This window comes from Maylandia zebra, linkage group LG3, assembly GCF_041146795.1.
Source record: "Maylandia zebra isolate NMK-2024a linkage group LG3, Mzebra_GT3a, whole genome shotgun sequence".
NCBI classification, from domain to species: Eukaryota; Metazoa; Chordata; class Actinopteri; order Cichliformes; family Cichlidae; genus Maylandia; species Maylandia zebra.
The window spans coordinates 37,648,084-37,673,696 of NC_135169.1; the positions used below are offsets into that span (position 1 = coordinate 37,648,084).

The 25,613-nt window shown below is 41.0% G+C and overlaps 1 protein-coding gene across 2 annotated transcripts; it reads right to left on the reverse strand.

The window, feature by feature from the left end:
* Window positions 1–1,318: 1,318 nt before the first annotated feature.
* ntn5 (netrin 5) lies at window positions 1,319–24,877 on the reverse strand. 2 transcript variants are annotated; one of them, XR_013096911.1, is made up of 8 exons: window positions 24,658–24,877; window positions 17,586–19,060; window positions 16,716–16,904; window positions 15,155–15,304; window positions 7,914–7,964; window positions 7,080–7,160; window positions 6,121–6,809; window positions 1,319–4,718 (listed from the first exon to the last, which is right to left on the reverse strand). XR_013096911.1 is itself a non-coding variant. In XM_014410999.3 (7 exons), exons 2-7 carry the CDS (start codon window positions 19,048–19,050, stop codon window positions 6,247–6,249), a joined length of 2,499 nt encoding a protein of 832 aa, XP_014266485.2. In that variant the 5' UTR covers window positions 19,051–19,060; window positions 24,658–24,877; the 3' UTR covers window positions 5,881–6,246. The 2 variants fall into 2 exon arrangements, 1 of the variants encoding a protein (XP_014266485.2); XM_014410999.3 differs by lacking the exon at window positions 1,319–4,718 and having other exon boundaries at window positions 5,881–6,809.
* Window positions 24,878–25,613: the final 736 nt, after the last annotated feature.

Here is a 25,613-nt window from a genome sequence, read left to right on the forward strand (position 1 = left end):
CTGTGAAGGTGAGATGTGGCTGCGGAAAAATCAACCACATTTCATTTGTAAGAAGGTCAGCGGTCACCACTCTGAGCCTGAAATCTAATCAGTTATGGTTCAGATCCAACTAGACGGAGTTCAGTATGCTCCATAAAAGTCATGCACACACAGGCTCCACATACAGCATGCTGGAAGCCTCCACCCACACACACAGCCCACGTTTGACCCATCTACACCACATATGGGAGTCTCTTTCCAGCCACGCCACCTGGGCAGGCCGGGCTAATGTTACCTCCAACCTTTTACCCCAGTGCCCCCGCCATCAGTCTTTTGATCGCTAATCCTGGACTCCGAGTCCTGCGCACAGGGTACTAATAGACTGTAGAGTGTGTTTAGACGCCATAAAAACATCCAGAATGAGCCCCCATCCCTCCCAAAAAAAGAAACGAATGGCAGGGATCACCCTGTTGCTCCCTCCGCTATAAATCACCTGTCCCCTCTAACACGGTGGCTGCCAAAATAAGGTTCTGCTTAATGACTACAAAGACAAAACGAGCCTCCCATTGCAGACTACAAAGGGAGCAGAGCTGAGGACGGCCTGACACATCCCAGACATTTGTGGCCAAACAGGGACCAGACGACCGGTCCACACCTGCGACTGGTGGGAAAACTTTAATGGGAAAAGTCAAGCTGTAGCCACGTGACGGCAGGTCCTCACGGTCTCATGCAAAAACATTATACAGACGAGCATGTATGCTCTGCATATTAAACCTATGAGTTCACTTCTCTTAAATACATTTAAAGGTTTAAAATGTCATTTTGGGATCTACCAGAATAGCTTTATGCGCTTTCATAGTGCAAGAAATACATAATTTTTTTTACACTATAAGTTGTTGCAGCACTCGAAAATCTTCTGGTTTGCTTTAATGCAGCCATTCTCCAAAGACCAGCCTGCTCTGATTGATGAGGCATTAATTAAGTACCTGACCTGTAAGAGCACAGTCAAGGCTGTTTAAGACATAAAGGATAACAACCTCAGAGTTCAGCTGGATAGAGTTAAAGCAGGATCTAACCCAGAGCAGGAACAAAGAGAAAATCCTGCAGAAGTTACTATGTAACACAACGCTTGTTGGAAAACCAATCTGAATTTCATTAAAATAAGTGGAGACGTGGTTGACAGGCAAAAGAAGAACCTGTAAAATCTTGGTGTACATCCAGGTTGCTTTAAATAGACTATTAGTCTTGTAAGCCCCTCTCCTTTAGAGAGAAAATCCTTTCAAAAATGCCAGTTGCAAAAAAGAAAAAAAAAGAAAAACACAACATGAAGACAGTCATATTTTTTTTTATTTGGTTTCAAACTCGTATCAAAGACTCTGATTGTGCACACTACAGTTTACACAAATATTGTGTGGAAAAAAAGTGCACATTACACCAACAGGACCTGCTCAGCCATGGAAACCATGACTCCCGGTGCACACTTTTTGTGCTGATGTTAAGGACAGATGAGGTTTGGAGCTCCAGCCACCCAGTCACCCGGTGACCCTGCTCTACAACTTCATGGTTGAGTTCCTAAACACTTTCACTTTGCAATCAAACCACTCATGGCTGATCATGAAATGTGTACTAAGGAAGAATTTCACAAACTGACTTGTTGCTCATATTCAAATGGCTCATTCTTTCTCGAATGTTTGTAAAGGCAGACAGCATAGATAGGTGCTTGACTGTTGCAATGGGACTCGATTTTGCCCGTCATGCAATCACTAAGAATTTTCTGCTGTTGTTAGGATGTCAAAAATAAAAGTAATCCACTGGATCTTCAGTTCCTCAGATGTCAGAAATGAACAAGAGTCATATCAACAACAACTTGTTGAGTTACAGAAGTGAATCTGGAGAGTATATAAAAGCGTCAGAGTACGAAGCAGCTGCTCATTCTTTGTTTGCGGGTGTTTCCTATTCACTTCTGGAAGAGTGTCATGCACATTTGTTACATGGTGCCAAAAATAAGTGAAGGAAGACAAACCTGGACATTAAATTAGACCTTTCAATTCAGCAGCCGCGTTTTCTGAGGGATAGACTCTCACTGGTGTGGAATTTGTGTATTTTCAGACATTTTATGTTCTGTAGGAAAGCATTAACCCTATAAAACCTGAACTATCAAAAACTGCCAGGAAATTTAACAGACTGAAACCGAAACAAGGAGCAAAATCCACATTATAAAATGTTGCATGCACTGTTAATAATGATACTTGATGCAAGAAATAATTTTTCTCTCTGTGGTCATACTTTTGGCAAATACTTGATCAGAAATTTTAAAGAGGAAGGGTTGGCACATGTTTGTAGTACAGTATATCCATGTGTTTGTCTACATGTGTGTGTCATGCCGTTGCTGCCCTGAGCTGTGCCATGCTTGATTAGTCCTAATCTGGCCGGGAGTCGGGTTGCGGTGTCGGCGGCATGTCTGTATGGAAGGCATGTAGGCTGCAGGATCACAGGGATTGACCCTCTGCCTCTCAGGTTAACAGAAGCCTCCGTGTCTTTGTGTGTGTGCATCCTGAAAACAGTGTGACTTTCTGAACTTGGACTTAAGCTCTTGGGTGCGAGGCAACAATTTGGAGTGTGTGTGTAGACGGGATGAGAATAGTGTTAAATGTGTGTGTATGTGTTTGAGGACAAAGCAAATTGGTGTGTTTGCAAGAAGTCTAGTTGAACTTTGGCTCTGGCTGCAACACAGGAGGAATCACCTCTCGTAAAACGTGCCCTCGGCAGGCTGTAAACATAATACCACACGCTCACAAACACACACACTGCTGCTTCCCGTTCTGCAGAAGAAGAATCTGATCTCCTTTTTTCCCACATGCCACCAAAACAGGGAGCCTACCCCCATCCACAGCGCTTCAGAAAAGAACATGTTGTCAGTTTAACTGGAGCAAAGCCGCAGACTATGCGAAGCCCCTGCTGCAGAGCGAGCCACTGGCTTAAGTTGTCTGTTAGTGTCGGTGTAAGTGTGTGTGTTTGGGGAGTTTTGGGATCAAACCCTCATGTCGACAGGGGCTGCACCGCGGAGACGACTGCTGACAGGTGCTTCCTGCAGCAACGCAGCAGGTGCTTCACACACACACGCACACACACCGAGACATGATTGTGCATGTGTTGACTTGCACTTTTTTCCTCTGACACACACACATAATTTGTGTGTTACGCACTGTTAACTTTTACAGCCGTGCCCTTCTCGTTTTGGGTTGTTTGGTGTTTCAGGGTGCAGAAACTCCTTTTCTTGTTTTTAGCTGCCAAAACGAAAACGTGACATTGGATGGTTTTTGCTACAATTTGTTGTTGTTTGCAAGCTGGAAACACAAACCTGACATGAGTTATTTATCACTTTCACTGGATTTTGAAAAACACAGAATACCAAGAAATTACTTGCAGTATGTTTGCATCCACCTGATAATCACTCTACTTGTAGCTATATTTTGGTCTCCACCAACTCCTGAGGACAATATCTGTTTTTAGCTACTAAATGATCCACTGTGTTTGCCAGTTAATTGCCAAAGTTTTTCTGTCTGCTGTTTTCCTGGTAGTGTACAGCTGTGTTTTGAATTTTTTTAAACTGAAAACAGCTGCCTGCTGTTGAAAGCGTGCTAATTAGAGCAGTGAAAGTGAACCAAAACAGTATATTGAACGCCTTAAAAACAAAACAGTGAGCTGAAAGATGCTAAAAAGATGGTCCATACATTACATCTCTTTACGGTTTATATCTGAAACACTTTACATAGTACACACAGTACACATATCCACACATATTGTGTAATTAACATTTATATGTATTGTTTGAGAGCTTTTTTATCACCAGCTAGCATCAAAGTATTAGTCAAAGACACTTAGATGAATGGTCTGAATCAACACACATTATGAAATGACTACAGTTGTTTTTTTGAAAAAACTATAGGCCAGTAAAAATGCCAAAGATGATTACATTAAACTTTATTAAAATTTTCTCTTTTTGTATTTCTGACATTTTTGGCTGTTTTCATGTAATATTTATAGTATTGTTGTCATTCCATTTACTGAGTTTAAGGTGTTGAAGAATATGTGTGATGAATATAGATCCGTCAAAATGAGATATTTAAGGTCTTCACAAGTACAGAATTGTGAATGTGCACTTAAATCTGACTGATTTCTTACAAAGGTCACCCTAAGTGGTTAAAAAAGAGTTTGTATTTGAATAAGTATAAAACTAAGTCTATGTTTTTTTCTGGTAAATGATTAAAGACAGTGTACAGAAAACATGCTGCATGTTGGGTTACTGTATAAAGACATCTGAGCAGCTTGTTTGGAAGCATAATTAGCATGGTAAGCTGCCAGCTGGTTGCACGGATGTTTGGACCTCATAAGAAAAGGAAAAGAGGCCCCAAAACAGTCTCACACACTCTTCGGTGTACTGTATGTTCAGTCCCGCTGCGAGGTCATCAGTCAGCGAGTCTATTTTTCTCTCTTTATTTTCAATCATAGCCTTCACCACAGCTGCACAGCCAATCGCTGACACAGGTCCCACCAAAACAAGGTGGCTGCTCAACAAATAGGAACTCTTCCATCTGTCTTCATAACCTCCAACCACCCCCCATTTCCCCTGGGCTATGACGCGATATCTCCCAAATGGAAACAGAAGTCATGACGACAGGTTGGACCGATGTTTTTTAGATCCGTATCTGGGCTCCTTATGGTGTATCTGAGGATTCCTAGAAAATGAGGTTAAGTTAGTTTGGTCTTTGTGTCAGCTGTCCAGTGAGGGAACAGATTGTAGATAAAGTCTCTTTTCATCAAACATTGTACAGTTTGAATTAAAGGTGTGAGTGCAGTGAGGTTTTTCGTCTCCCACTACTGAAATGCATGCGAAAAGAAAGAAAGAAACTCAAAAAGAAAATTAAAGCAATTTTTTTTTTACATTTTTAGAATTGAAATGTACTATATGTACATACATAATAAAGTGTTCTTATTTAAATGTTTTAATTTAAAAATCAATGAGTTTTCTTTGTCTAAATTGAATTAGCCTAAATGAAAAATTTCAGTTTTCAGTTTTTTAATTTCATTATTTTAGACAAGCAAGAGTAAAGATATTTGTCAAATTTAAAAATGGAATTTAATAATATAATAATATCTTGTCTGTGCTAACCCAGCTGCCCAATGCACTCGTGGTGTCACAGCTTTGTTTTTCTTACATGAAGGTAAAAAAAAACACAATCCGAGCAACACGTTATGAAGGCTATTTTAACTGATGTCCATATCAGACAGAAATAACAAAAATAAATACACTGAAATTATACTTTTACGTGGGATATACATATTCTGCAAATATTTCAAGTTGATTAAAGGGGAACAAATGTAAGTAGTTCAGCAAAATAAATAAATAATGTATTAATTAATCTGTTTAGTTTTGAAAGTTTTGGATTTAAACTGTAAAACTACAGCATCGATGTAATAGTAAATATTAGTTATTTATAATAAATGCAAATTTGCAGTCTCCAGCATGGTTTTACATAACAGACACATTCTGTTGTAATTATCCATGTGAGCTACATGACTTTCAACTTTGTTCGGTTATTTTAATTTAGTGAAATTGCTTCAGAGATTACTTTTCAGTATTTGCTTTTCCCAAATTTACATGTGAATTAAAAATAAAGTCTAAAATGGTATAATGGGCAATTTACAATAAAATATTTACTAGTAAAAAAAAAAATCAATCACATTTTTGCACATTAACTAAACCATTTGTCATTATGTTAATTACTATTGTAAATACTTTTATGATGTCATTTATTGTAATATTTTCACTTTAGCTAAACAATTCAATAAATAAATATGATCTAAATATAGATTTTCAAGACAAAATGCTAATTGACATTTTTCAAAGTTCAGTCAGACTTTAATTTTCAGAATTTTCCTTAGTAGAAATATTAAAATAATGATACTTTCATTTTACATTTCACCATTTTAGTCTCACAGATTCATCATCACTGAGTGATACCACTTTATGTTGCTGCAAAACTCATTATGCAATAATTAACCTCTTAAGAATGTACATAAACCTAAAGGTGGGTATGTGTTTCGGTGTTGAAGGGTTTCTTTGAGCTTTCTTCTCACCTGATTGTCAAGTCCACTGACAAAAAAATGGAATAATGTACATTTTACTCCTTGTAGTTCTTCTGTTTTTTGAGAATTTCAATATAATAGAATTTGAGTCTTTAAATCTTCTCACTGTTAAAGTTTTCATGAAGGGTTTTGAGTAGAACACACTGGATTGGGTGAAGAAGAAGAGGGTAGTGTCGCCTCAGTGGATTTAACTTTGAACATGTGCGGCACTTCTGTGCTTTCAGTCTTGTGTGTGTTTGCAGCGTGAGGCTCGACATCTTTCTCAGTCAGCAAGTGAGGGGGGACATAACCAGACTGAGGTTTTGGGTTTTCCCTGTAGCGCTGGTGGTTGTTTGCCTGTTTTGGTGGACAGCGGCCCCTCTTGTCCTGCCCCCGGAAAGCCCTGAGTTTGGGGCTCCAGTGTTCCTGCCACTGGAGGGCTAGAGTAGAGCGATCTGCCACCAGGCGCTTCTCCTCTGGCACCCAGGGCTGCTCTCCTTCATCTGCTCCGATCAGGAGGACTGTCCGACCCACCTGGAGGGCGGGGCAGCCGCAGCCAAGGTCGCGGTCAGGGACCCAAAGGGACTGAGAGCCCCTGCGAATGCGGGCGTGGGACCCAGTGCGGAAGACGACTTGCACCAAGATGGAAAACTGCCACCAGGGACCTGAGCGCTCCATACCTTTCACCTGCACCTTCAGCACTAACAAACACAGGCACAACATAGTAAAAAAAAATAAATAGTATTTTTGATAGATTCTTTTGGTCCACAATTTAAATATTTGTTACAATTTAGATTTGATTCATTTGAATAAATAATTTAAAGACTGGTTATACTTTTCTATTTTCTGTCATACATACACTGTGGATGCTCATATCAAATATGGATAGCAGGAAACACTATAATTGTTAAATTATATTTAATAATATAATAAAAATATATAGTGGTTAAAACAGAAAAATGGCCACTAACCATAGTTCTTTCGACAATAGGTCTCCAAGTTCATCTTGACTTTAACCTGAGAAGGCTGGCAGTATGAAACGCACTCCTCCGCTACATGAGAGACAAGCAGAGGGGGGAGAGGGAGAGAGAATCGTCAAATGAGGGTGGATATCATTTCATAGCAAGCATATCAGCACATGTCTTTTCCCCTAATTACAATATGGCTGCTTCTATTTGTCATCACAGTATCCTTTGACTAACAGATGATCCCAACTGCAGCAGGTGGGACATTCTTCGAGCCGCCGCTAGGAGGGAGTGGTTAGCCACTCCGTGGAGAGAGTGAGCAGCAGCTCCCAGAGCAGTTTCAATTCAAGGACTGATCTGTTAAAAAATATGTGGCACGCCTTCAGAGGAGATCTGATATATGATCACACAAAAAAGCCATAAATCTAAATGCTGCAGTGACATCAGCGGGGGAGAGGATAGAAAAGGGAAAAACTTTATTGTTATTACTCAATCAAATCTTGTTGTCAGTTACACAATTTCCTGCATGAGGCATTCGGATATCATAAGTTATTATGGCAGGTTACAGCAGGCAGAAAATTTTACAGTAGAAAAATTAGATATTGGTTTAATATATTTAAGTACCAGAAGTTTAGTTAATAGATTAGTTTAAAGGTTTAAAGTTATAAAAAGTTATAAAGTTACTTTCTGTATAAAACTGTCTTTCAGGATACAATTTTCCAGACTTGCCTTCTTCTCCATTTTTGTCTATGAATGATTGTCTGCTTAAAAAAATAATTCAAGGAGCTTCATCACATTGATGCAAAGCATTTCTCCAGGACTGCCATACATCAGACCTACCTATGCTGTACTGAGGTTGGTACACAGGAGTTGGAGCAACTTCTGGAATTCCTGCAAGCATAAACACAGTTTCAGACAAAACAGACACACAAAGAGAAACTTCAGGACACTTTCCAGAGCTGTCAGTCTGTTTCACTTCTGTGCATTATATGTGTGCGTTGTGTTTGAATGACCCTCGCTGCGTGAGGCATGCCCATGCAGAAGATAAGCAAATGTCAAAATGAACGTGTGTGTGGTCCTTTTATGGTCCACAAACCCATCCTGTGGTGCTCTCTCTAACACACAGACAGATGCAAACTTTACTTTTTGGAATTTAATAGGGTCAGACCTTCACTTCTTGTATGGTTTTGTCTCAAACATTAAACAGAGTAGTGCGTGTCGGTGGTGTGGATTAACATCCTGGTTGGTGACGCGTGCATAACCCAGGCTCTTGTAAAAGTTTGTGTGTGACAGTGCCGCCATATAAGCTCACGCATCGTCCTCTGTCCAGGTCTGGTCTTCTATGACACAACTGGGCCACTGACACCCAACACCCCCTTCCAGCTGACGGTCCCTCGTGTTTAAAAGTCAAGAAGGTGCTGTGGGTTTCTGTAAGTGTACTTATAGTACATGTCAAGGGTTCCAATGAGGCAAATGGGGCTACCTGCATGAGCAGGGCTAGTGACAATATGATATCCATATATGCGACTGACAGACAGGGATATCTTTTGTATGTAAAAACTAGAGATGGCACGATACCACTTTTTTATGTCCGATACCGATATCATAAATTTGGATATCTGCCGATACCGATATGAATCCGATATAGTGTTTTTTAATCAACAAAACTGTTTTTTAAATATCTTGCTGCATTTTGTATAAGTTCATACTCAAGTTTAAAACAACAACTACACTAAAGCTATTCTGTTATACCTGTATGCAAAAAAAAATATTTCATAGTTCAGCAATACTGATCAATCTAATAAACTTAAACCTACACCATTCTCCCTATTCTGGTATTTTAAAGAGTACTTAGCGTAAATATTAAGCAACCTAACTAATAGGGTTCCAACTCCCAGCAACAAAAATAAATAAATAAAAAATAGGGAACCACCCCTCACGCTCCACCTCATGATGCTTAATCGACGTAATCAACCTTAATTTGATGCAGTGTGAAAAAAAATGCACAGAAATCAATTATTTTTCAAGAAATATTAAATAGATTCAACATCTTTCTTCAACAAAATTGCAGACTGCACAGATGGTACCTTCCCAAAGGAAAAAGTACTATAGCTTACTAGGGTATATATATTAGACTTAATAGTTACTATATACAGTAATGGACTTCTATTCATTTTACATCAAATTAAAACTTTGGGTGTCAGATAATTATTTATTAAAAGCTCGACATTTTAAATGAGAATAAGAAAGAAAAGTATGTCTTTGTGCCCCCTTTTCCTGTTAATGCCCTATCGGCCCCCCTGGCTAAACTTTGCTAGATCCGCCCCAGCACAGTTACCAGCGTCAGCTATGTAGAAAAAGATCCTGGAGTAGAAAGTAATATTAAATACATTCTAACAACAGCTGATCAAGCTTAAACGTGCTGCTGCTGTTCAGCCGCTGGTTTCCTCTTTCTGGTGCAAAGTGGGCCAAAAACAAAGAAGAGACACGGACTCACGACGGTCTCGCACACAAGAATTTCACTCGCATGTGCTGTGCCAGTGTGCCTGCACATGTGATGTGACAATAAAAGTGATTTGATTTGATTTTGATTTGAAAAGCCGATCAGCTGATCGTTAAGCAGTTTCATGATTGAAGTAGCAGCAAGAAGAGGCAGTCGCTCCATATATCGTTTGTTAAGCTTAACACAGGAATGCTTTACAAACATTCAGAGATGGACTTACACACTTGCTTTACTTCTCTCGGGATAACTTTGTCGGAGATGAAATGCCGGGTTGCTAGCGAAGCTCCAAATGCTATCCAGACCACCGACAGGTCCCGCATGCCACAGCCGCTCTATCACGTGATGCATACTGCTCCGACGTGCTAACGTTCTGAGGCGAGTTACGGCGTGTTGCAAGTTTTGTGAGGTGCTTTCGTGATATTTAATGGATCGGATTACATTTTTTATTTTTCTCCGATATCCGATCCAGTAATTTAGGTCAGTATCGGACCGATACCGATACGTAATATCGGATCGGTCCATCTCTAGTAAAAACTACCAAGCCTGATCTCCTAAAATTTCATGAAAATTTCAGAAAATTTTCTGAACTGAGCAATTTCTGTCATGTCAGGCCTGCTTCCAGAACAAAATGACTGGGTCTCTATCAGAATTTAGTGACTAGCTGACTAGTGACATGCTATTCTATGTACACTACCAGTTAAAAGGTTAGACACGCCTTTTTATTTAATGTTTTTTCTTTATTTTCATGACTATTTACGGTGTAGATGCTCACTCCCGGCATCAAAACTATGAATGAACACATATGGATTTATTACAAAACAAAAAAAAGTGTGAAGTAACTCAAAGCATCTTTTATATTTTTGATTCTTCAAAATAGCCACCCTTTGCTTTGATTGCTGCTTTGTACGCTCTTGGCATTCTTTTAATGAGCTTCATGAGGTAGTCGCCTGAAATGGTTTTCCAACAGTCTTTAAGGAGTCCCCAACACTTGTTGGCCCTTTTGCCTTCACTCTGAGGTCCATCTCATCCCAAACCATCTCGACTGGGTTTAGGTCAGATGACTGTGGAGGCCAGGCCATCTGTTGCAGCACTCCATCACTCTCCTTTTTGGTCAAATAGCCCTTGGGGTCGTGGTCCTGTTGAAAAATAAGTGGTGGTCCAACTAAACGTAAACCGGATAGGATGGCATGTCACTGCAGGATGCTATGGTAGACATGTCAAATTCAATTTTGAATAAATCCCCAACAGTGTCACCAGCAAAGCACCCCCAAACCATCATACCTGCTCCTTCAAGCTTCAGGGTGGGAACCATGCATGTAGAGACCATCCGTTCACCTTTTCTGCATCACACAAAGACAAGGCACGTGGAACCATAGATCTCAAATTTGGACTCATCGGACCAAAGCACAGATTTCCACTTGTCTAATGTCCATTCCTTGAGTTTCTTGTCCCAAACAAATCTTTACTACTTCTTGCTTTTCCTTAGTGGTTTCTTAGCAGCTGTTTGACCATAAGGGCTTGATTCGCGCCGTCTCCTCTGAACAGTTGATGTAGAGATTGTGTCTCCTACTGGAACTGGTCCTCTTTTCCTGGGGCAGTCCTCATGTGAGCCAGTTTCATCGTAGCACTTGATGATTTTGGTGACTGCACATTTAAAGTTTTAGCAATTTTCCAGACTGACTGACCTTCAGTTCTTTACTTAGTTGATTGGTTCTTGCCATAATATTGCTATAATCTGACGGTTGTCAAATAAGGCTGTAAACTGTGTAATAAGGCAAGAAATTCCACCAATGAACCCTGACAAGGCACACCTGTGAAGTGAAAACCATTTCAGGTGACTACATCATGAAGCTCATTTAGAGAAGGGTTTGCAGCGCTGTCAACAAAGCAAAGGGTGGCAACTCTGGCAGATCTAAAATATAAAACATATTTGCAGTTATTTACTTTTCTTTGCTACATAATCCCATATATCTTGATCTATATATTTGATGTCTTCAGTATGTATCTACAATGCAGAAAGTAGTAAAAATAAAGAAAAACAATTAAATGAGAAGGTGACCCATATACATACATACATACATACATACATACACATATATATATATATATATATATATATATATATATATATATATATATATATATATATATATATATATATATATATATACACATATGTATATATATATATATATATATATATATATATATATATACATACATATATATATACATACATATATATATACATACATATATATATACATACATATATATATATACATACATATATATATATACATACATATATATATATACATACATATATATATACATATATATATATATACATACATATATATATATATATATATATATATATATATATATATATTATTCTAATCATCATCAAAATCACATCTTTATTGATTAACACCGAGTCATTAAGGGTACAGGGATTTCCAAGATTCAAGATCTTCAAGATTTCTTTTAATTCTAAATAATAAAAAAAACATAAAACAATTCTTAATGCTAATCGTTCTCTTGCTAAAAAGTCTAGCACAATTGTCTAGGCGACATTCAAGAAGTACCTCAAACCAGCAGTTAGGCAACATCTGTGACTGATTAAAACTGAAATGCAAGGTTATTGGTCTCGGTGGAGAATGTGTCGCTGAGTGGGCTTCTAGTTTTTAATATGTTTCTAAATTTACAAGGCAAGTCAAATGTCTGAATCGTCACATATCGCAAAATTCCAAATAGTGCAGAAACAAAAGATGCTGTTCATGCATTCCTAAATCAATATAGGAACTATACAGAATAAAATTAGCAATAAATAAATTAATAAAAATATGATCTAACCCAAGAAATATCAGGTCAAAGTAAAAACACAACAAAACATGACACTAGGAGAAAAGTCAGCACTAACTAACTAAATCAGATAACTCATCTTAGTGTGAGAAGACTTTTCATTGACCAATATTTCATGTTAATGGGATTTCAACTATTTTCTTTTCTTTGGCATTCATCGAAACTCTATTAACAAAAACAGAAGCCACCATCAGAGCGACATGCTGCTAAGAGGATTCTGAAGTGAAATCAGCAAAGATGTTGGTAGAAATATAACTTTCAGAGGAAAAAAGTTCAGTTATTTTAGATAATGCTTCAAAATAACAGTTCCAGTAATCGTTCACGATGGCCCTCGCAGGATTAAACCCGAGGTCATAGATGACTTTGGCTGAGGTGACAGCACATCAACTTGCTTTAAATATGGGAAATAACTGTTTTCTATTTTGTAACAAATCATAAAACTTGATCATTTTTCATTTCATAAATTTGCAGTTAAAGCTTTAGCAAAGGTTAGCTGGGGCTATCTCATCAGCTAGCTTGGATTCCGTTTTGCTTTAGCTTTAGTTTGACCAAAATATGCAGCCCTGTCAGACAATTCTGCTGACATCCTGGTCTATTCAGAGCATAGATAAAATGGTTTAAAGGTAGCTAACATTGAATTTAGCCTGACTGCTGCACACATTTAGGGCTGTCTGATGAGGTGTAGGCGAGATGTACGAGGTGGTGGGAGCAGAGAGGTGCTATACATAGACTGAGATGGTCTGGGAGTAAAAACAAACAAGGTTCTCTTTCACTCACTCCTTTCACTAGGAGAGTTATGAGTCTGGGCCCTTCGATGGGGGCAGTTTGAGGCGTGCAACAGGTGCGAAGCTCCCTGCTGCTGGCTCCCTATGTCACCTGATTGGGACTAACACAGCGTCAGAGCCTGTGTAGTTGTCGGCACTCGTGCGATTAGCCCGGGATGTGCGCGTGGATTAGCGCTCATGGCTGATGTTTGTTGCTGGCCAGGCGCAGAGATGTGAGTGGCAACAATCCTCTTGATCTGACGCTGATACCAGATCAGCGGGAGATGAGGTTTCCCTGTAGCGCTCAGCTCATGTTATCGCTGCTGTGGAAACCATCCAGGGATGATGAAAAGGAGACACGCCGAGGAGATCGGGCCAAATTAAACTGAAGCGCAGCGGCCCTATTTATACTGAGCTACAATTTGATAAAGGCTTACACAGCTTGATAGAGTCGCTTAATCCATTTAGACCACGAACAAATGAGGCTGAAGGAGAAATTAAAGAAGTCACTTTGTCATGACTGACAACAAACTATTAAAAGCCAAAGGGTGTCGAGTGCAGAGAGAACATTTTTAATTACGGTAAGACTAAGTGCTGTTATGAAATCAATCCTTATAAAAACAAACAAAAGAGGTTGTCATAACTTTCAGATTTGAGGCCTCTATTCATAGTTTTCATAGAGTCCTGGAAGGCTCCCACATGTGTGCAAAACTCAATAGGCAAAATAAGTGCAGTATTGAACCATTTGACCAGGTTCAATAAATGTAACATTTTACATTCTACTTATGTAACAAAATTACATGGGAACTTGGACTTGACTTGGACACATGCAGGCTGAAATGAGACACTGCAAAATGTGATCTGTGTCTGATGGGTGTTATGGCAGTTGCACCAATTTCCACAAACACACGAAAATCCTTGAAACAGAGCGAGGAGGAGAGAAATCCCTCAGACAGACCCAGAACCCCTGGGACAAAAGACAGAGCCCACTGGCAGAGTCCTCCCAGAGAGGAAAAGAATATCCAGACATGATGGAAGCGATGTTTCAGTCATTAGTTAATGGTAAAAGTGTTATTGGTCATCACAGTTGTGTCTTTAACAGGCTGATTACCTATTGACTACATTCAGACATTCAAATAATAAATTCAGCCCTGTATTAAATGTTAAATGAATGTTAAATGTTTGCTTTATTAAATCTGTGTCCTTCAAGTATGAACTATGAAAACGTCTAATTATAATAATCCTTTTGTGTAAACTCTCAAGTCCAGATGAGAACAATCAATAACTATTTAAGAGGAATTAGTAAACTAAGTCACCAAAACAAATCAAAAACAGAAAAACATTGTTGCTGTACAAACACATTTTGTGGTCTTGAAAATGTATTCAGACTACTGATGATGCATTCGCCTCATAAATTATGCCTCAGAGTCTACATAAGCTGCCTTTATAAATTAAAGGTTTTGGCATATGCAGTGCTGCGTTGGATAAATATCAAATTTTGCATACAACCACACTGAGCTACTGGCTAACATCAACTTAACTTAATATCAATCTACATGTTGCTAGTTTTAAGGGAGAGCTATTCTGGTTAGGTTAGCATAAATCCATGCCAAAAACCCATTTCCAATTTCATTTTTAATATTGCAATATTAACAATCTGAGTTGCTGTAGATGAGGACAAACTGGTGTGATCTGCACTTGTGTTAGCATTTCCTTGGGTGAGGAAAATGTTAGCATGCACTGACAGCCTTTATGCTTTGCTAGCAGTTGTAAACACACTGTGTGGCTCATTTGTGCACTCTTTAGTAGCACTAAACCTTGTGGAATCAATAACTGACAGAAAGAGGAAGAAGTTCTTGTTTTGCCTTCAAAGTGAAAACTCTTTCTGACAACACTGCTAAAGTTAGCAGGTTTAAAATGGACATCTGCGTGGCCGGTAAACTTACGTATGCAGGGCTGTAAAGGAGACTTCCCCTGTTCATATCCTGGGGCACAGCGGTTACACCTGAGGCCGGTCACACCTCGTCGACACAGGCACTGACCAGACGTCTGGTTACACCAGCCACCCACTGCCCCCACAGGATGGCACTGACACGCTGGGAAAGAAATGAACAGATTAGAAGCTGAATAAGCACGTTTTTTGGTAGGTACTCACATGAGCTTTAAATCCAACACTGACATATTCTCACCTTACAGTACAGGCTTATTAGCCTGTATTTTAAAGCTCTGTACTGTTTTTGCCTCAGTTTTCTTGTCCACCAACAAGCAGGTTGTAAACCAAAATAACAAGCTAAAAGATGCTAAAATGGTGAGCAGAGCCAGTTGAAATAATCTATATTCTGGATAGGTTTAAGATATGTTAAAAATAACATAACAAAGGAAAGACATGACAACAGGACTTATAAATGCATCCATCAGTGACAGGACCTGGTTTAATCCTGAATGACAAGCATGTGTCCTCAAGCGTGTCACTGAGCATTACAGAAGGCCTATACTAACGCCAGGTGGGCGTCTGTTTCCTGATGGGTAAACAAAGACAAATTCCTCAGTGGAGATATTAACAAAATTGCACACCATTGCAGGGAATCATTATCACTCTGGTGTTTCTTTTAGGTAAGTTTTTTTTAGTGAAGATGAACCTTCTTAAGTAGATATTAGCAGTGTTGCCTGTTACACGGTATAATGATTACTGCCTGGATTTGCCATAGTTTACATTGCAAAGCTTTTTATTTACCAGTGCTTTCAAAGGATAAGGGCCAATGAGAGAAGACAGATGGGGAGAGGAAGCCTCTCCTCAGCAGCTCTGTTCACACTCGAACAATGTTTATACAAATCCTTACAATAAGTCCAAACAACCTGCCTGGAGAAAATGAGTAATTGTCTCACCGCTGGCCTCTGAATGGTTACTAAGTGAAATGTAGCAGCAATAAATCAGGACTAAAAGCGTATAAATTTGCAGGATACTCTTGTTTCATGCCTTAAAAGTGATAAAATATTGAGCGTGTTTAATATTTTTTATTATCCCTGAATGTGTGTGAAACTCACAAGGCCTGTTAATTCTGGATATACAGCAAAGTATTAGAGCAGAGGACAAGCTTGCACACAGCTAAGCTAGGGTGTCACAGTCACTTAGGACATGACACCGGTCAAAGGTCACCGGGGGTCATTGCAGATGCCACAGGTGGTAATAATGTGGATGCATGAGGCAGCTCGGTGTGGTTTGTGTGTGCTTTTGTATATTGCTAACAGGAATAGCTGTCCTCTGTCACAATGTAACCACCCCATTAACACTTTTGTACACTTGTACAGAGGCAGAGCGGACCACGTAAGCTCAAATAGCAACACACATTCTGACAGTCGGGCATAAACACGATCACACTCTGATTTACTTTTCATCTTTCAGCGAATGTACAGTCAATCAAAGGTATGGGTCACGCACTCGCTCTACCCTCCATCTTGTGTCCCCCACCACATATACACTAAACACACACACATCCAGTCACTGACGTTGGCAGGCTTTGCGGTGGCTGAGCGGCTTTTTGTGGTTGCGGGTGTATCCATTCTGGCAGTACTGGCAGTGGCGTCCGGCCGTGTGGTGGCGACACTTCTGACACACGCCTCCACTGCGCCGGCCCGACTGCTGAAACACCTCCATGCTGAAGCGGCATTTGTTGGAGTGGCCGTTACACTCACAGGCTGGACATAGGCAAAGCAAAATAAATACTGGTGAACACCAACGAAGAAAAGAGTTTCAGGGCTGGAGAAAGTATTAACAATGGGTTATTCAAATCCAGCAGTTTGGCTTTAATATGGTATCCAGAAAGTACCAAATAAGGGAAATTTTGGCTTAAGCCAGATTTATGACTTTCAGTTTGATTGCAAATATGTTGACACAAAGCCCTCTTACACTTAGCTCTCTTCCAGAGTGCGTCTTTTGTTCTTTTTTTATAGCAAGAATAACTTTCACATCAACTGTATGGGGGGGAATCTTTTAAAGCGCCCTCATTTATATTGTATTAATGTTTGAAGTCATGTATAATTAATGGTGTGTTGCCTTGAGTAACAGTCACTGAACTGGACCTCTGCAACATGTTTGTAGGCTGCTGAGTATCGGTCAGGATCTGATGTGCAAAGGTTTTTATGTTAATGCTGAAAACAGATGTCTGGCTTGTGCTGTTTGAGCGACATTAAGTTGCTGGATGAGTTATAGCCTCTATAAACCTGTACTTGAAATTGAGATTCAATCATGCTGTCTTTACTATATGCACAGTTTTTGACAGTTGCAATATGTTTTCTAGTGATTTCATTGATTTCTTTCATAAGACCAAAGGTGTGCTTATGTTAGCATTTTCAAAGGCAGTGTGATGCAGGACTCACCAACACAGGGGTTTGGGTTAGTGGGCGTAGCTCGATGCCATGGTCTGTCAAAGTAGAAGTCCTCACACACATCACAGTCTGGCCCTGCTGTGTGATGCTTGCATACACACACTGCACGACCCGTGTCGTCGCGGCGACACCTGGAAGCGTGTCCGTTACATTTACACCTGCCCCCGACCTGCAGGTCCGAGAGGGCAAAAGGAGCTCGGCCGGGGGGCTTAAAAGCAGAAGGTTGGGCCGCCTGCAGATTCCTCGGCCTTGTATTGTGATTGTTGTTCCTCCGTTTCCTCAGCTCCTGCCCTTTGTTGTTTCTGCTCCGCCCCTCAACTGTCCAATTGCAATCTCCATTGGGGCAAGGCAGCCAATGATTGTTTTCCTTCTTGCGGCCACGCCCTCTGCCTTTCCCGCCCTTTTTAGGAGAAGTGAGAGTGTCCATGCTGAAACTGTCCCCCCCTTCCTTGCTGGTGACGTTGTGCCCGTCTTCATCTTGACCTGAGCTTTTATAATGGCCCTTCCTGACTTGCTTATCTATTCTAACCCCTTTGTTCCTCACCCTTGTCTCTGAGTTTTTTGTCTCCCTGTCAAAAAATGCCAGTGTATTTTCTGTGTTTAACTTGTCCACCTGATCTCCAGTCTGATCCTTGAAGTCCGTTCTCCATCTCACAACACCAGCCTCTCTGATGTCGTGTCCACGGTCAAGCCATCTTTCTTCTTCCGTCTTATCCATGTGGCCTATCTTCACCTCACTGGACACCTTATGGAAGACCACGCGAATGTCGGTGGCTGTCACCCAGTCCTGGAGAGTGGGGCTATAGTCAAAATCAGGAGAGGATGGCCGTCCATCCAGAGTGGAGAAGGCCAACACCATGCCTCCTCGCTGCTTCTGTAGAGGGCGTGGGTCTGAGCAGAGGGGCTCTGTTTCTTGATGTCTCGTTTGGGCCACTGTTTGTGAAGGTAGCTTGAAGTTCCTGAGGCAGTCGCTGGAGTAGTGCTGCATTGGCCTCCAGGTGCGCCCAAAGTCCATCGACTTGAGGATGGAAATGGAGATGGGGTCCAATGGCTCCCTTTGGTGACAGAACTGAAAACTTATGTATGTGATCTCAAAGCGGCGGCCCAGCGGTAGGGTAAGGACCCAGTCTCCTGTGTCAGTACCTGCATCGGCCATCCAACATGTGAGGTTGTGGGGATTGTTGAGGTCGGTTAAGGTGGTGATGTGGCTGTTATAGTCATTTCCTTGTAGCGAGTGGTTCACGTTGACTGGAACCCCGTAGGCAGCATTGATAAACTCTGACAGGCAGTGTCGCGGACGGCCAACTGTGTGGTAGCAGGGGTCATTAGGTGAATTCCAGCTCAACGGCGGTTGGGGAAGGGAAGAGGAAATGAGGGAAAGACAGAGGAAGAGGAGTAGAAGGAAAACAGGACAAAAAGAGGTGGAGGGAGGAGGGGAAAAGGGTTGGAACATCATGTCATCCAGCCTGTGAGAGGAAAAAATCATTTTTTAAAGAGGAAAACCACAGGAGCGTGATCAGAAAAGAACAAAAGACTAACTGATTGATTTATATGATACGCATTTGAAGCCGAAGAAGGAAATCTAAGAAGGACCACCTGTCCCCTTATTGAAAACACACCATACCAACTGATTGCATCACTGCAAGTTCACCTTATTGGCTTTCAGTAGTTGCCAGTAAAGACTTCATCCTGTAAAAATGTAATCTCCCATCTTCCCAGTAGTGTCAGCCACCGGTTTGAACCCTTGAACTTGAGAACTTATAAGAACTTATCCATCTTAAAACGCTCCTTAACCCCAAAACGAGTGGATGAATGCGGGTGAAGAAGGGCGCGCACCCAGCAGGTCTGTCTGAAATAACAAAAAACATGCCCGACAGCTGGGGCTAAAACCTGAGCTGGACCACATCCATCATATTTATTGCTCCCTTTCCAAATATCTTTACCGTTGGTCATTGCTGCAGCCACCGCAGCGAGGGCCCCGACCATGAGCAGTGTAGTAGTGTCGTGGTGTAGGAAAGAGGGCACGGAGAAACAGAGAGGGAGGAAGAGGACTTGGAGATTAGCATTTGGGATGGTAGAAATGATTTATGGAATGAAATGTGTGTTCGACTTGAGCCCCTACTCGGATACTTCCGTTGAAGAGACAAACCCTGACTTGTGTAGGTCTGCAGTGCAAACAAATCCGCTTCCCGTTTCGTGTAATTGGTGATGAGTGTAATTTATTTTTCTGTCATGATTTGATACTAGAATTCGTCCGCTTTGGCATCCGGACAAAATGGACAATGCACCTACTTTCTCTGGGCCCAGTGATTTATCGTTTTTTCGCTGCTCACACAAAGCCCAGAAGCACATTTCCCAATGAGCACTACGTAAGTTTCTCCATTGCAGGGTGAGTTCAGCACCTTTCTCCTTTCGCTTTTGGGAAATGATTTCTTTTCTTCATTAAATGGGCTGTCATCTTCTCATTTATATCCGCCATCCTTCGGCGGTTTCAAACAACTTTTCCTCCACTCTCCCGTCTCCCTGCCCATCTATCACCTGCCCCTTTCATTCTGTTCTGGGAATATTCTTAACTGCTGTGAGATTGATGATGCCCTAACAAGCGTTTGACACTGACAGCAAAGTCAGCAGGGCTGCATAAACCAAACCCGTAGGAGAGGAACGGGGCTGAGAGCCTCTCCGGCCTCGTCATGCCGCTCAATTAGCCAACGACCGAAATATGAGGCCTCCCTTTTGGGACCACACAACTCTGAGGGGTCCTGTGTGCAGGTCACGGCGGTCTCTCGGCTGCCTGGGGACAAACTGCAAATGTCCAAAAGCAACCAAATGCTAGAAAATAAATCAGCTAAACTTGATTGAGCACAAAAGGGGAATAACAGGCTCAGCAGGCGCCTGTGTTTTGTGGCGTTGCTAAAGGAAACAAGTAACAAGTGCAGTGATTAGTGGTCTGACTGTGACCCTGGTCCCAGAGAGCCACATTCCTGTGATCCAGAATGCCTCGGCTAGCCATTCCTGACGTGTCGAGACATGCCCCACGGGAACCTGAACACACTGATAAAAAGCAAGACGTATAAGTTGATCGGCTGATTAATTGGCTCTCTGGTTTCATGTGGTATCGATATACCGGTTGTATAAGAAGGGGAGACAAGTCAAAGGGATGATGAGCAGGATAAAAAGCTACCAGAGGATTCAGGGAAGTAGTGGTGAGATTTCAGTCAGGAATTCAGCGAATGGGCAGTTATAAGCGTGTAGGCGGGTGGTGGGGGTGAAGAGAAAGGGGTAGGTCGTTTAACATTCCCGTGACATGCACTTGCTCTTGTCTTTGTCACATTACATGACTAATTAAACATTTGCCCATTACACCCACTCTGATAAATGGATGCTCATCTAAGTGAGGCCCTTGAGGTTTTTAATGCGCCCCTCTAGGCCAAATGCAGAGACTAGATCAACTGTCTCGTATGGCCAATGCAACCCAGCAGATATGGTTTCAACTACGGTTTTTCTCTACCACTTTCAATAAATTCACACAGCCAGCATGCCGGGGACGGAAATGCTGAAGACGAGCGGGATTTCCTCTGAATGAATTTCCCGTTAACTCCAAGAAGAGGCCTCGATCTCCGTTTCAGTTTTGTCTACTTTTTCTTAGTTGCAAACTTAATGCACACAATAGCTGTTGATATAACAACTATGCATTCAGTTTGAGGACCCTGTGAGCAGAAGTTTTGAAATAACTTGGCAGCAATCTGCCTCTCAAAAAGCTTATACAGCCAAATAGTGGTATGATGAGATCAACAACATCTCCGGCGGGTGATCTTTAGAAGCAGCTATGCTTGGCTGGCAAGGGGCTGGAAAAATACTTGCTGACAACCTGGGGGCATGTTTACAGCATAGTCGAACAGGAGAGAGCAAGGAGAGCGGCGCTGGTGTTCGTGCTCTGCAGTCCTCGTTTATTTCCCGATGTAAATCTCCCGTTCTTCATAACGCTGAAATGTGTCTGAACTTGAAAGCAGCAGAGATGCCGGGAGCAGAAACAAAAAAGTGGTTTAATGATTTTGTAGAGGCTGAAGCTGCAGGAGTTCATGCACATGCATATAAGTTTTTCACATCTGAATAAATGGATAGGAATATGTAAGTGAATAGGAAACTCAATAAGGTGTTTCGGTGCAGCTGAAAATGCTGTTTGCAAAAGCATTTGCTTGCTAGACAGTTTTGCACTGAGTCTTTCTGTAGATTTAGGAGTCTGGTGGAGCTTTCAGAGAGAGAGAGATGTGATCTTATGGGGTAATAACAGCAATACATCCATAGTTTTCCATATCCATGCATGTTCATTTTTCATGCTTGGCCTGTCTCTGTAAGTAATATACCATGCCTTTTGCTGTATTATGATTCTAACTGAAGAACGAAGATCATATCCTTCTGAAAACTTATCACTCATAAATTAACTTTTTTTTTTTTTTTTTTTGCTTGTTTAATTGTTCCGCAGCAAACGTGTCTTTTTTGTGTTCCTGTCTCTTGCTGTGGTTCCTCTCTCTTGCTACCTGCTAACTCGCTTTGTCCCTTGCAGAGCTTTGGGCCTGTCTGTGTCTGGAGCTATTCTGCTGAGCAGATGAGCTGGATTTGGCCTGTCTCGCACATTTTAACATTCCTCGTCATGCGCAGCAGTCCCGGTCAACCGCAGCGAGGGAAAATATGCTAAATTCAAATAGTTCTGCAACCTCTGTAAGGGGTTTCAATAGATTAAAATGAGGATTGCGCAAATAAACACACGGCTGTGTTGTTTAATAAGGTGGATTTGTATCGAGCTGATAGCATCTGGGAAGATTTCCCAGGGTTTTACGTTGCAGCTCTGCTCCAAGACACGGAGCCTTTAAATAAATATGATCAATTATATAAGCTCTGTCTTATAGCCAGCGCGTTTGAAGCTGAACCAAGCGGGCACCTGTTGGCGCATGTTACCAAACTGACACCTTTGTTAATTTGCAATTGTCCTCAGCCGTCAGAAATACAACCCTGGGCTCTGGGTGAGAAGAGAAAGGCTATGCATGCGCTCTGTATTCCCATACTGCATTCCTGCCCGCACAGTTGAAGCCCATGTGTGTGTTATTCCACGCGGAGCGGATTCCAGGAGTTCTGTTTTAGGTGTAATAATCTAATTTTAGTGGGGTGGCCAGGGAGGTGGAAGCAACAGACAGCGCAAAATGGATTATCGCTGCTCGTATCTTTAGCTAAAGGCCTCTGTCCTTCATGTTTGCACCTCCAACAAACAGCCAGTCCGGTGCACGTGTGCCGCATCCTCCTGGGCCATCTGTGCCCCCTCAGATCTGAAAGGTGTCTCTGCACCGACCTGCAAGATTTACTTGCTTCACTTTTGAATAAAAAAAACACATGTTGCCCGCTTGATAATACAAGGGGAGTTTCCTGTCAATTTCCCCTTTACTGCCTCATACAAGTTGGCAAGAAGCTTTCAGCGCAGCTCCAACTTCACATGATCTTATTGAAAACCAGATGGAAATTAAATCACTGGGAATCCACGCTGCAGTCAGGCCAAAGACAACTTCGGGCATTGTGGGGGGAAAAAAATTCCTGTGCGTAATTGTGTGCAAATTAAATCCGCATAGTGTCATACAGCAAGTTAATAATGAGAAGCAGGCGCAAAATGAATCAAAAAAACACCGCCAGGTTTGCGCCTTTTATGAGCACTGGACAAGATTAAAAAATATATGTTTTTAAAAAGAAAGAAAAAAGAAGAAAAGAAAAACAGCCAATTAATCATTAGTGTTACAGTTTCATAAAAAACAAACAAACAACTTTTTGTTTACTAAACTTTAGCTTGTTTTAATTAACACTTCACAGCAATCCAGTAAACCCCAGTCCCCAAATTCCTTAAGAAAAGAAAGACAGAAAAAAGCAGGCTGTCTTTATTAAGACAAATGCGGTGATATTTTTATTAAACTGGACTTTTAGGGAAACCAACAAACTGTAAACGGACCTTAAAAGGCAAACAGCCCGCAGATACACGCTGGATGCCGGAGTTGACTTTAACCTGAGTCCTTAGACTTTAATGATCCCTTTGCCACGGTTCATGAAACGTAAATGTTTATCATATTTAGTCTGATTGCTTTGGCCAGAGCTGAGAGCGAAGCCCGGAGACTAATTGGCTCAATTCAGCAGAGCTAATTGCGCTTTTGTTGAGCGCAAATTAGCTGCAGCCAATTATGAGCTTTATTTACACAGCGAGGCTATCGCAACGTGATCAGAAAACTTTCACTCTGATGTTTAATGTTGATCATTATTCTCGCTTGTGTTTAACGTTTAGGATAAATAACAGCGCCGAATTCCCGGCCTGCTAATTGGAAATCGTGTTATGAGCGTATATTGTGTTTTGATTTATTTATTAAATTTTTCTTTTACCTCAACATAATGGGACATAGTGGCAAAACCACGTGCGTACGATTACATTCAAAAGAAATATACAAATGAAAATATGTTTTTTAAAATTGTAGTTCTGTGCAATGTTGCAGTAAAAAAACAAACAAAAAATAAATACAGATTGTTTTTTAGAATGTTTTCTTATTTAAAAATAAAATAAAATAAAAATAAACACAATAAGCAATTTACATTTCAGTAACACTCGAGGTAAAACAATTTATACTACATGAGGTCATTTTATAGGATTAAACGTATTTTGTTCTAGTTCAGTCCTACAGCTTATTTGTCAGCGCGTAAAACAATCAGTAATCACATTTAAAAGAATGAATTTTTAATGAGATTTATTCTCAACTATGAAAATATAAGTGCGTAAACGATAACTGAAAAGAGAAACGTAGCTATAACTCTACCCCTGATGTAATTTATACGAGTTTTTATTCCCCACAAATGCGTTTCTGCCTTTATTTAACCCTCTTTTAGCCCTCAGTTCCACCGACAGAAAATACAGTCTGCACTTGAAGTTCCGTCGCTGCTTCTCTCCAGCGCCACAAAAGCGCAGATAAAACTTCACACCCCTTCAGCTACCGCAGACCTCGAGCCGATAAACGATCAAAAATCAGTCACAGGAGCTCACCATGTGCGTCGTCGCTGTGCTTCTCCTTCCTGCTCCCGCGGTGCCTCCTGATCATTAAGAGCAGCGCAGCAAGTGTCCGGACATCCAGCTCGGTGTGCAGAGGAGAGCTGAGCAGAAGGCAAACCTGCCGGGAGGGGGCAACGCACCGGGTAGGGGTGGGGGGACTGTGGGTGCAAATTAATGGGATAATCTGGGAGGTGTCTCTCCTAATAGCAACAAAACTGAGCCAAGAGCTCCCACCGAGGAGAGGAGTCACATCATTCTGTGCCAAACTGGCTCCAAGTGCCGAATGCGTAAAACCCCGATCCAAAGCTTTATTCTTTAAACACTTGTTTTACTGCTAAGTGTTCTGCTGGTATCAGCTTCAAATGTTTGGATAACATTTACTTTTCTTTTTTGTGGGAAAGTCCAGTGTTGACGCCCACCATTCTATGCTAACAACCTGTATATTTCCAGTTAATCACTGATTATATAAATAGTTATGTAAAAGGTTTTCTGCACCAGTGCATGCTTTCAGTAAATATCTTAAAATAATCAAAAGTTGTTTTGAAACAGGACGAAAGAGCATTTGATGTAAGAATAGAAATGGAAAGTAGCCACACAAACCCCCTCTGTGTGCACAAGTGCATTAAGCAGGGCATTTGTCGTGTTGTTGTGTGATTTGTTTACTGCAGATGAACTCCATAGGTTTTCTTTTTTCTCACTGTGGGAATATTTTTAGTCAAACGTAGCTTTTGATTTCTGGTTGCCTTCACTGGCTCAAAGAAACACCTTTTCTTCTTTGTTCTTCTTTCAGGAGCAGAACCTTTTTTGGAGTCTGATTTTATTTATAGGGCCTGCAGATAGAAGACACACTTCTTTGTTCTGTTGTCAGGTGAGGAGTTTAGTTCTTTTCTGACAACAGCTCCATCAGTTGCAGGCGTGTTAGTTACATTTGCACTGCTGTTTTAGTTGTG